Source organism: Chanodichthys erythropterus, chromosome 16 (genome assembly GCF_024489055.1).
Source record: "Chanodichthys erythropterus isolate Z2021 chromosome 16, ASM2448905v1, whole genome shotgun sequence".
Lineage (NCBI taxonomy): Eukaryota > Metazoa > Chordata > Actinopteri > Cypriniformes > Xenocyprididae > Chanodichthys > Chanodichthys erythropterus.
This window is the reverse complement of record NC_090236.1, coordinates 23,969,472-23,982,203: the sequence shown is the minus strand read 5'-3', so window position 1 is coordinate 23,982,203 and position 12,732 is coordinate 23,969,472. Positions and strand designations below refer to the sequence as shown.

At 37.4% G+C, this 12,732-nt stretch overlaps 1 protein-coding gene across 1 annotated transcript; it reads left to right on the top strand.

Annotated features, from left to right (window-relative positions):
• Positions 1-1,294: 1,294 nt before the first annotated feature.
• On the top strand, positions 1,295-12,732 carry LOC137002671 (serotransferrin-1-like). The gene is given in 17 exon segments (XM_067362478.1): positions 1,295-1,526; positions 1,613-1,761; positions 1,859-1,961; positions 2,601-2,780; positions 8,070-8,205; positions 8,289-8,344; positions 8,470-8,630; positions 8,823-8,970; positions 9,621-9,769; positions 9,868-9,964; positions 10,073-10,093; positions 10,220-10,381; positions 10,482-10,632; positions 10,742-10,809; positions 10,927-11,102; positions 11,336-11,498; positions 11,625-12,732. Coding segments are annotated over 17 exon segments (2,040 nt in total). The 5' UTR covers positions 1,295-1,489; the 3' UTR covers positions 11,708-12,732.

The following is a 12,732-nucleotide window of genomic DNA, read 5'->3' as shown; positions in this document are numbered from 1 at the left end:
TAAGAATTAGATGAGGGAAAATCAAAACCTCATAATACACTTAGTTAGTAACAATAACCCCAACCAACAGTGTGAAATACCAAAGTAGAACGTAAAAGATTAGTTTAACAGTTATGTGGGCCCACACACACACACACACACACAACCCACCCGTTGCAGGCCTGTAACGTTGCTGGGGAGCGTCAGGGCCTAGAAAACAACAAATGGCCTCTTCACTCAATGAGCCAAACAAACAACAGATCACCTGAACGCCTTTTTTTTAGGCAGCTGAACTCCGCAATTTCCTCCTTGGAAGCGGCCAATCATCCAGTCGTGTCCCCGGCAGTCGTCAGAAGGGCGGCGTGAATCTCTCCCGGATGAACAACGAGGAAGGGATATCGCGTGCGGCCTCGCCCAGAGATACAACTCCCCCCGGCAGTCGGCAGAAGGGCGCCGCAAGTCTCTCACGTAAACAGCGAGGATATAGTGTGCGGCCTCGCTCAGAAGTTTCTGTTCTCCGAAATCAGTCTCCTCCACAAATAAACTAGACTTTAATGTCTCTTGCAGTCAATAACCAGTCAGCTGTCTGATTTCTCGCTCGCCTTCACACACAGTGAGGAATGAAATGTTATGGTGCTCTTAGAAAAAAATCCGAAAAAATAGATTCACGATTAACTCTTCTACTGAGTGTAAAAGCACAATAAAAATAAAGACAGGTTTCCCCAAAACTTACTTAATCTAAAATATGTCGTTAACACACTTATTCAGCAGTTAATTCTCTATATTTAGGCTTAATAACTCACAAGACCCATCAAACACTCTTACTCTCATCTGCCATTTTCGCTCTGCACCCCCCCCGTCCAATCAGACTTTTCTATCAGGGCGGGAATAAGTCAAAAATTAACAAATCACCAAAGGAGGAACAAACATGCTGGGCAAAAACACGTTTTCAGCAAGTGCATCACAAACAAACTTTATAGTTCACCGTAACATTTAAAGGGGCAGTTCATAAATGTATCAACTGAGCACACAGAAACTGTTATGATACTATCTGGATCATAAAACCTTATAAATACCACATTACATAAGAAAAAGAGTTAATGTGCTTAATAACCTGAACTGGGTTACACTCACATGATTGCAAATGTGACGTTTGATTTTATATTATTCTAAAATTCTGTGTTTGGCTTGCAGTAAATTAACACACACTTATGCTGATGCATACAGCAGTAGGGGAGACCGGGGCTAGTTGTCACTGGGACTTTTCCTTAACTATAAGATTTTTAGTTAAAAGTCAAGTTTCATAAATGTTGTTTTGCACTCAAAACTACAAATGGCCACTTTCCAAACGTGAAATGCCTGCACAAACAGATATTGAGAAATCATGAGCAATCGATAATGATGATGTCTTGTGTTTGCCTGACCCATCCCACTAGTGCTTCTGGACCTCCTATAAAAAGCATCATCTCTCCTGTCTCGTCCTGCCAGAAATCCCTGGTGAAAGCCTGATATGAACGTCCTGCTCCTCTCATTGCTGGGCTGCCTTGGTAATTCTCATCTTTGATATTTTTGAAATTTACTTTTTCTGTTCCTATTTAATCATTGTGTTTAACACTGATTGTTTTCTTTGCAGTTGTGGCACCCTCAGCCAGTGCTCAAAAAGTCAAATGGTGTGTGAAAACACAGAATGAGCTGAAAAAATGTGAACACCTTGCCAGCATATCACCAGATCTATACTGTCATCTCCGGTCTTCTCTAACTGATTGCATTAGGAGCATCAAGGTAATAAAACATGCATATTATTTTACCTCACTCACCCTTGGGTTTTTTTGTGCAGTAGAAACTATAGTATTTTCATCAAATTGTCTTTAATTCACAGGATGGTGAGGCAGATGCTGTAACTGCAGATGGAAAAGATGTTTACATAGGTGGACTCCTTCCTTACGAATTCCATCCTATCATTTCAGAGAAATATAAAAAAGGTAAATATTTTATTGTGGTGTTGAAGAGAATATATATATTTTATCAGAAGCCCCCAGTAGCATATTGTTGCTGATGTTTTTATTCTTTAATGAAATGATTATTAGAATAAATAGAGTTATTTACAATAATAGTTCAATGAATAAGATGCACATTTCAAACATTTTAATTATTCATCATAATCTATAGACCAATGAATCATTCAATCTAAATAGTTTATTGCTATAATGACAATTAAATTAGAAATATATGTCTGTATTTAATTCATAGAATTATAGTGCAATTCAGATGATCTCTTTACCTGCGATTTGTTTTGTCATTCATTCAGTTATTCAAATAAATTGTCAAAATACACTCATTTAAATGAAATACTTGATTATATTTCAGATCAATTACCCTTTTTTTCAAATATAAAAATAAATAAATAATGATGTCACATGTATTTGACATTCCCAGTACTGATGGCCCCTTTTTATGATTTTCAATTCAATTAGCAAATGTTTCCTTTTAATTTCTCTTAATAATATATTGGAAGATGCATCATCAGCTGCACATGGTAAAATCATCTCAATTTAGCAGTCATTTGTTCTGACAGACGTGTTTTTGATTCTGTTCACTTCCTCTCTGCTCCACTTGTCAAGAATGCTGTCATGCTGTGGCTGTGGTAAAGAGTGACACTAGCTTCAACATCAATGAACTCCATGGAAAGACTTCCTGCCACAGTTGTTATCAAAGTTCAGGAGGCTGGAATATACCCATTGGAACACTGGTTGCAGACAATAAGATTTCCTGGATTCCTAGTGATAAAACTCTTGAGAAGGGTTAGTGTGGCTAGATTATTATTCTGTAAATTATTATTAAACGGCTCTCTGGAATATTTGTATTCAGTGGTTTGATATTTCCCAATATTGACCGTTGTCAATTGAAACTTTGCATCCACTTCATTTTTAAGATAAGAACGGACCATTTTTAACCTGAATGTGCAAGGCTTCCAGTGTCAGCCGCATCCAGTTATTTTAGCTGTACAAAAACAGTTGGTTATAAACTGGTATTTGTCATAATATTTTAATTTATTATAGTAATCATGAGGACATCAGTAGTACAAATATTTTTACCTTTTAATGAACATTGTCATCCTTCTAGATATTTATTCATAGGAAAATACCTTACTTCCCCATTGAAAAATAAGGAAGATATCAGTCCGCTCATTCGTGTAACTGAAAGCACTAATTCATGTCTCACATCACACTGTCTTTTCATAATAATGTTACAGGGTTTGTTTTGTTGCAACCTGCTAGGCCGATTGTTTTGTACATAGACTATTTCTTAGCTACACTATAAAAAAATAAATCGTAAAAAAACACTCATTGACTCTCAGCTACGGCTGCCAAACAAAAACCAAAAACCTTTTACAGAAAAAAAAAACAAAATTTTTTTTACAGGTATATGAATTGTTACTAACAAAACACATTCACTGTAAAATGTGAATCTCTTGCATTTAACCAAAAAGAGCACATATGAATGAATTAATGTAACTATATGTTACTGCCTCTGAAATAAAGCAACGTGCAGCATAACACCAAAGTTTTCTGGCTCATCCTGGACTGAAGCACAGGCTCTACTCTCCAGCACAATGGTGACCCACAAAACAGACCATACAGAAACCCTTTAAATCCCAAAAGAACATGAAACACTATAATAGATCTCTCAAGATCTCAACATATTCACTTATTACAATCCAGACTTTATTTCATACTAAAGTTCTTATTGAGAATTAACAGAGGTTTAGATGTTGATGTTTTTTTGAATAAAATAATAAAGTCTGGTGGTCAATGCTTGCTTTAGTTGGGCTCTTGACCCCCGACTCTTTAACATTAGTATTTCTCTGGCTGCTTTAACTGTGTTTCTGATACATGTTTATAGCAAAAAAAGCAAGAAAATCTCAGATCAGATTATGTTGGTCAGTTTTTAAGTGATGGTATAGTCATCATGGTCTCTGACTAAATTGTTTGGTCCCACTTTATATTAAGTGGCCTTAACTATGTACTTACAACAAAAAAATAAGTACAATGTACTTGGGTTCATATTGAATTGCAAAACACTTTTGCTGCTATTGAGGTGGGATACGGATAAGGTTAGGGAAAGCTTTGGTGGTATGGGCAGGTTTAAGGGGTAGAGGTAAGGTGTAAGGGATGGGTCAACAGTGTAATTATAAATGTAATTACAGTAAAAACAGATGTAATTACATGCAGGTGTTTTTAAAATGTAAGTACAATGTAAAAACATGTATGTACACAATAAGTGCATTGTATCAAATGATTAATTTAAATATAATTTAAATAATTAATATCCCAACACTACTGCAGTGCTGTAATACTATAAACTATTGTATATTGTATTAAATGTTTTGTCAAGGTCATGCAGACTCACACAGACATCAAGAATCAGTGTATGAATCTCAACAATGGTGACATAATTTTTTTTTAAAAATCAGATCAACTCTGAACATCACAAAACAAGCTACTAAAGTCACAAAAAAGCTTTGTTGATTGTCAGCATTGTTGAGATTCATGTTGATTATTGACGTCTCTGTTAATCCGGGCCCTATAATACACCCGGCGCAATGCGACGCAAGGTGCAGCGCAAGTGTGTTTGCTAGTTTGCGTCCGGCGCCGTTCGCGTTTTCCTGTTCAGTGCCACGTCCTTAAAGGGTCATTAAACCCCCCTCTTTCAGCTCAAGTTTAGCTCACAATCTTTTTGAAAAATGCAACTTAAATGGGCGTGGTGGCTGTGAGAAGAGGGGAGGGGAGAGGAGAGGAGAGGGGGGAAACTCTCATCGCCAGTAGCCCATGCATATCGACTGTCACTAAAAATCAGTGGTAAAACATGAGGAAATACTACATAAAAAAAAGAAAAGTTAAAATCTAATGAAATACACTGACACTTTATTTTTGTCTTTTCAAGAGTTACTGAATGCCCTGCTACATATATCCTACAGTAATCGTAATTCTATTTAAAACATATTAATGTACATGTGTAATTACAGTCATTATAAAATATATAGTTGTTTATATACACACTATACATGCATATATTTGAAAAAAAAAATAACGCTTAAAAAAAAACCTTGCGTACATAGCATAGATCTACGTGCCGAACCTGCAACACGCTCAGTCAGTCAGGCTGCGTGTCGACTGGAGCAGAGCAAGCGACCAGTCACATTTAACTTACGCGCGGCTCAACTTCCATAGGAATGAACCGAAAACACTCGCGATTACCCGCTCGCTCCGCGCCAACGGACACGCACCGTCAGTCAGTCAGTCTCTCTCACTGTTTAGTGCCGTTAACCGTCCTCGTCATTGGAAAGATCCACGTGGTGTCATGAATAATTAAGAGAGTGTCTTCTCATTGGATAAAAAACTCAGTCTCGTTAATAATTATGAAACACCGATGAGTCATCAAAGCACTATCGTGCTCTGCCACGTCACAGCCTGTGACGTGGACAGGATGAAGATTTTAAACCCGGAAGACGAAAATAGCGTATAAAAACTAAAATTTAACCATTTCCCCCCCACTATTAAATCTAACAGATGCTAACATTGTCTTCAATGGTGTTCAACACACATACCTCTGTTAAAATCTCAGAAATTTTGGTTTAGGGTTTCATGACCCTTTAAATTAGTAAATGCATTTGCGCCAGTTAGTGCGCCCATGGGCGTGCTGGTCTAAAAAAGAGGTGTGTTCAGCCGCATTGCTATTTTAAGGAGCTGAAAATAGACTGCGCCATAGACCAACTCAAACCTGGTCTAAAGTCTAAAGTCAGTGGCGCGATATTTTTTTGTTAGAGCGCGTTGGTAGAAACTGCGCCTCTGGGCGCGTCCACAGTGCGCGTTGACTTTGCTTATTACACACAGGGATGCGCATCACACAAACATGCCAAATGTTAAAAACAAAATAATTACAGTGTAAAAGAATATTATTGTGTAGGCTACATAAATATAAAAATGTAATGATGAATAGTCATTGTGTGTATTAGAATTAGGCCAGAAGACGAGGACACAATCACTGCTAATTCATCCCACGCCTTCTTCACCTCGGGAAGCTTTGGTGGATTCCTGCTTGTCCCGTAGATGGCGGAATTTGTTGGTGGAAAAGCTGAACGCTTTTCAAGCGAAGAAACCAATCTGCTCGTGCGCGAAGTTAAAGCGCGCGAGCAGATTGGTTTCTTCGCTTGAAAAGTGTTTGCTAGTTTGCGTCCGGCGCCGTTCGCGTTTTCCCGTTCAGCGCCACGTCCTTAAATTAGTAAATGCATTTGCACCAGTTAGTGCGCCCATGGGCGTGCTGGTCTAAAAAAGAGGTGTGTTCAGGCGCATTGCTATTTTAAGGAGCTGAAAATAGACTGCGCCATAGACCAACTCAAACCTGGTCTAAAGTCTAAAGTCAATGGCGCAATATTTTTTGTTAGAGCGCGTTGGTAGAAACTGCGCCTCTGGGCGCGTCCACAGTGCGCGTTGACTTTGCTTATTACACACAGGGATACGCATCACACAAATATGCCAAATATTAAAAACAAAAGGATTACAGTGTAAAAGAATATTATTGTGTAGGCTACATAAATATAAAAATGTAATGATAAATAGTCATTGTGTGTATTAGAATTAGGATACCTATTTTCAATTCAGCCTATTACTACTTATAATGATGAATGAAACTGGCTAATTAATTGAACAATCTTGCCAATACACACAACTGACTCATCGCGCGGAGCTATTTGAAAGCCTGCATCCAACGCAGACGACTGAAAGATTGACTGGCCACTTAACAGGTAATTTCAGCAAAACATCACTCGTTGAACTCCTCAGTTGAATCGGTGTGTTTAATAAGTCAGTGTATTTTATAATGTTATATGTTATATAATATATAATTATATAATATATATAATGTTATATCCTGCTTGTCCCGTAGATGATCTGCTCGCACGCTTTAACTTCGCGCACGAGCAGATCAGTTTCTTCGCTTGAAAAGCGTTCAGCTTTTCCGCCAACAATTCCGGCATGTAAATAGCAATCCGCCATGGCGCGACTGAAGGGGAAGGGGAGATGAAGGGGAGATGACACTCTGATTGGTTTATTGAACATTACGCCCATTACTCATTAAGAGAATAGGGACAACCCATTTCAAAAATGCGCCCCGGCGCACGGACCGTTTTTCCGTCGTTAAAATAGCAAAAGTGGATTTGGACACGCCCTGAGTGCACCTGAGCCGTGCGCTTTACACTTTGCATTTAGATCGTTAAAATAGGGCCCTTAAAGAATTTTTTTGTCAAATATTTTGCACTTTATTTAAAATAGAATATTTTACTTTAATTTTATGTTTTTTGTTTGGCAGCCGCTGCTGCCAGTTATTGACTGTTTTTTTAAGGATTTTTTTAAAGTGAAGGTATTTGATTGTAATAATTTAGAAAATACCTGTAAAATAAAAAATAACAATGTTTTTTGGTTTATTTAAATTAGGATATTTTACTTTAATTTTACAGTTTTTGTTTGTTGACCATTTCTTTTTTAGGATTTTTTTTTTTACAGTGAAGGTATTTGATTGTAATTATTCAGGAAATACATGTAAAATAGTGTGTGTGTGGGGGGGGGGGGGGGGTATTTAAATTAGAATATTTTACTTTAATTCTACAGGGTTTTTTGGCTGCCATTAATTTGACCGTTTTATCATTTAACTGTGTAGTTACTGTTTAATTACTGATTATTATTGTAATTTTACATACATTTGTATGTAATTTAAGAAACCAGAAAAAAATACTGTATAAAAATACAGTAAATTTTCTGTAAAAAAAAATATGTGAATCACTGTAATTTTTCATTAATGTCATAATAATGCCGAGTTGTTAATTTACATACATTGTTTGTAATTTTACAGAGTTCTGAGTATAATTTAAAATAAAAGAAAAACTTTAAGATTATATATTAGGTGAAATTTAAAATAATTTCATTAAACTCAAATCAATATTTTTTTTTTTATCCACAATTATTTTTTGATGAATAGCCGTGTGATACAATATCCGGTTTTATTTGTTTTTGTTTTGTTTTTGTGTTCTCCAGCTGTGTCAGAGTTCTTCTCAGGCAGTTGCATTCCTGGAATATCAAAAGCCCAATACCCAAACCTGTGCCAGTCTTGCCAGGGTGACTGCAGCTGCTCACAGAGTGAAATGTACTCCGGTGATAAAGGAGCCTTCCAGTACGATCCACACTAATACACTCTTATATTTCCAATGTCTTCTCTACATACGAACAACAATATAACTCATGCATCCTCTCCAGGTGCTTGAAAAATGGTAAAGGACCAGTTGCCTTTGTTTGCCACGATGCAATCCCAGGTGAATGATATCTAAATAATAAAATATTATTGACTGTCACAAAACTGTTGTTTAGTGATTAGAGTTGTGGCAGGAGGTTATGATTTCAAGGTTGCTGATGTTCTTGTCTAATCTGAATTCTTAAGTGAGTGAGAGACAGAACTACCAGCTGTTGTGCAGGGATGGCACTAGGAAAAGTGTTGAGGAGTACAAGGATTGCCACCTCGGCAAAGAGCCGGCCCGTGCTGTCATCGGCCGAATGGATGCTGATTCACAGAAGATTTATAATGTCCTTAAACAGATTCTGGTATGTCATTGCAATAGATGCTGCATCAGTAACTTAATTTCACCATTCTACATTATTACTGGAGAAAGACCCTGTTATTGTTTTAAGATAGGGAGTAATGTTGCTCTAAAGCTTGATATTTCACCCCGCAATACAAAAAATTCAGGGAAAATGAAAGTCTCTTGTTGAATATTCAACTGTTGTGCTCAACAGGATTCAGATCTTTTCTCTTCTGCTGCTTTTGGGGGAAAAGACCTGATATTCTCAGACTCTGCATTTGACCTGATTAAGCTCCCAAAGATCACAGACTCCTTCTTCTACCTGAAAGAAGATTATTATATGGCCATGCAAGCCCTTAAAGGTGACACACAATTATACAATTATTATTCAATATGTGTTATACAACTATTATTAAACAACATTTATTTGAATTATTTAGCAGTCATTAAAGGGTTAGTTCACCCAAAAATAAAAAAAAAGTGGTCATCAGTTACTCACCCTCATGGTGTTCCAAACCCGTAAGAATTTCATTCATCTTTGAAACACAAATGAAGATATTTTAATGAAATGTTCCTCTATTCACAGTCTATGCAACTACCATTTTGACCCTCCGTATTTTTTTGAAGAGACTCAATTGCTTTATATGATGAACAGATTTAATTCAGTCTTTTATTCACATATAAACATTGATCAGTGAACATAAACAAGCTCAACCATACCTGCTTGACATGCGAGAACAAACCTCATTGGTTCTTGCTGAAGCTCCAATGTGCTCAAACGAGAATGAACCTCATTGGTTTAGTTATGGCAAATGGTTTGTTTGTGTGAATTTATGTAACTGCATACATCCACAAAAATGTGAGTTCTGAGAAATGCTCTAGCATCATGTGTTTGCAGATGCCCCATTTTCAGTCTGACTTAGGTGTCCGGACATGTTTGGGGCCTCAAGTATAGTTCTTGACATTTACTTGAAAAACATGATTGTATTTTGTATGTATAATCTCTCATCAGATGGAACCCCTCCACCACTGGCTAAGGACTATAGCATTCAATGGTGTACTGTTGGCCATGCAGAGCAACAGAAGTGTGACGGTTTACAGATTCCTCGTATTGAGTGCAGAAGGGCATCATCTGTGGATGAGTGCATCAAGAAAGTCATGGTATTGTTGGGTCACATGGATGAGCGGTGAGGTTGATGTCAATCATCTTTATGTGTTGTCCACCTGTATGTTAATATTCTGTTTGATTTGCACTAAAGCGCAGAGAAGCAGATGCCTTTACAGCTGATAGTGGCCTCATATATATTGCTGGAAAATGCGGTCTAGTTCCAGCCATGGTTGAGCAGTATGATCAACGTAAGAATGAATACTATCTCGTATTTCATGAATGAGTTCATAAGCCCTATTAGTCAGAATTTACGTGTTTCATAAAAACATAAAATGTTATTCTCTCCATCCTTGCAGAAGGCTGTGATGCTGGTGGAGGCAAGTATTACGTACTTCCACTTTTGTGAAACACTAGACTGCATTTTTTTTTTATGAGTTTTCTGACAACAGTTTTCTATGCAAATTGATCTGCTGTCTTAAACTTAATGTCTATCATGTGCACAGAGGACTCCAGTTTCTATGTAGTGGCGGTTGTGCGTAAGGGCTCGGGTATTACCTGGAATAAACTGCGAGGGAAAAAGTCCTGCCACACTGGCCTGGACCGCAGCGCTGGTTGGATAGTCCCAGATGCAGTCATATGTGGCAAAACACCTGGCTGTACCCTATGTGAGCATCACTGAGTGTGTTCTCATATGTTTTCTATTGATTCTATCCGATTTTTTTTCTGTAATTGCCTAAAATAACACATTTTGTCTTCATTTCTCAGACAATTTCTTCAGTAAAGGCTGTGCTCCTGGTGCTGATCCTGCATCAAACATGTGTGAACTGTGTAAAGGAAGTGGGAAAGCAGTGGGAGATTAGAGCAAGTGCAAAGCCTCTTCTGGCGAGATGTACTATGGCTATGATGGGGCTTTCAGGTACTCGACCATATCCCAGACTGGAATGGAAAGGGAAATGTGTTTTTTAGATTTGTACGCTGACTCCAATCCATAATCTAAATACACCATAATCTCACTCCTCTTGTAGGTGTCTTGCAGAAAAAGCTGGTGATGTTGCTTTTATCAAGCACAGTATTGTTGGGGCTTACACAGATGGTTAGTGTGGTTTACATCGATTATTAAAGCTTCACACTTTTCATAGTGTCACATTTTTAAATATGATTTTTTTTCTGGTCTGGTTCCTTCTCTATATCTACTTACGTTACGGACCAGACTGGGCTAAGGATCTAAAGTCAGAAGACTTTGAGCTGATCTGTCCAGAATCACCAGACAGAACATTCAAATACTCTGATTTTAAAGAGTGTAATCTTGCCAAAGTGCCGGCTCATGCTGTGGTCACTCGGGAAGATGTACGCAGTGATGTGGTGTCCATTCTGAAGCAGGCTCAAGTGAGTTCATTGCAGTTCTGTGTAGATTTTCCTGTGACTTTCATTTTTCTTCTGTCAAATTCTTTTGTGACGTTGATACTAGCACAGGTGGGAGATTTCAGTAACTCTCAGGTCCTGTTTGTGTTTTATTTACTATTTACAGCATCTTTTGTGTTACTAGACCTCAATCTGTTTCTAAATTTTGTCTTCAAAGTAATTTGTCTAATCGTTGAATTCTCTCCCGCATGTTTCAGATGTCTATAAAAGGTCTGTTCGTGTCCAAGGGTGAAAGAAACCTCCTTTTCTCTGATTCCACTAAATGCCTTCAAGAAAATACTAAACCTCTGGAGGAATTCCTGTCTAAAAAGTACATAGCCATGGTTGAAAGGACCTACAAGACTGGCACGGGTGAACCAGGTATAGATTGTGTCATTCCTACAATGATTTTGTTAAAAATGTGAAGATTTTATAGCCGTGTCTTGTTGCTTTTGATGTAGGAAATGATGCCCACTAAGTTATTCATTCTAATGTTTTTCTTCATAGATCTGTTGAAGGCATGCACTATGGATAACTGCATGAAAGGTGTAAAGAGGTGTAAAGAGTACCTGATAGCCATAGTTGAGTAAAAGTACAGATACCTTACAGAGAAAATTACTCCATTACAAGTTATAAGTAACCGATTCTAACACAACTTGAGTATCTGATTTTAACAATACTGAAGTATTTTACTCATACTGAATGTAGGCTCAAAGATGCACTAGTCCTCGACACCTTAAGAGACATCCCAGTGAAAAAAAAACAAAAAAACAATTGATTTGTAAGATGAGAAATCATGTTTATTTTCTAAAATCAAAATAAATTGAACAATATTGCAATAAATCAAGGTCGACACAACAGCCTCTTAAACATCTAAAAAATGTCAAGTCTCTTTTAAGACTTTTAAAACTTTCAAGCTCAAGGGCACAAAAAGGCCATACGTAAACCAGTATCCTTCAAAACATTCTTATCAATATAGCAGATAAATAAAATAATGTTAAAGGTACAATATGTAATAATTTTTGGCCGCTAGAGGTCGCTAGAAGCCTATTCAAAACAAAGGCATAGCTTGATGACGGCAAGTTTGAGAGCGGAATCTTGGGACATGTGGTCTCCATCTCAACGGACGGTGCAAAAGAATAGGGATAGGACTCGGGAAGAAATCATGTTCATGGATGTGATTATTAATGTTACTGTAGTATGAAGCAGAGCAGGACCGAGTGTTGTGGGAGCTGAACGAGGCCGCTGGAGCAATAACGCAATACACTCCTCATGAGCAGCGGAACTTTTATTATGACATGGTTGCCGGTGCCGCTTCCGCTTTTCTGGGCATGAGTATTACCAAAGAATATACTCTTTGGTATGAGGTAACGCAGCTCTGTTTATTATATTAGATACATTTGAGTGTGTTGAAAATGATGTTATAGCGTTACTCTTTGCATTCGCTCGGTGGCTGCTGTAAGACACTTATTTGAGACACACTACAGTAAGATAGATTGATTTTAGAATATCATATTAAATGCTGGGTGTCTTGTGTTGATAAATGGCATGTAATTAATTTTAAAATGTATTGTATGATAGAGAAAAGTATGTATTACTCTTAATAAAAATAAAG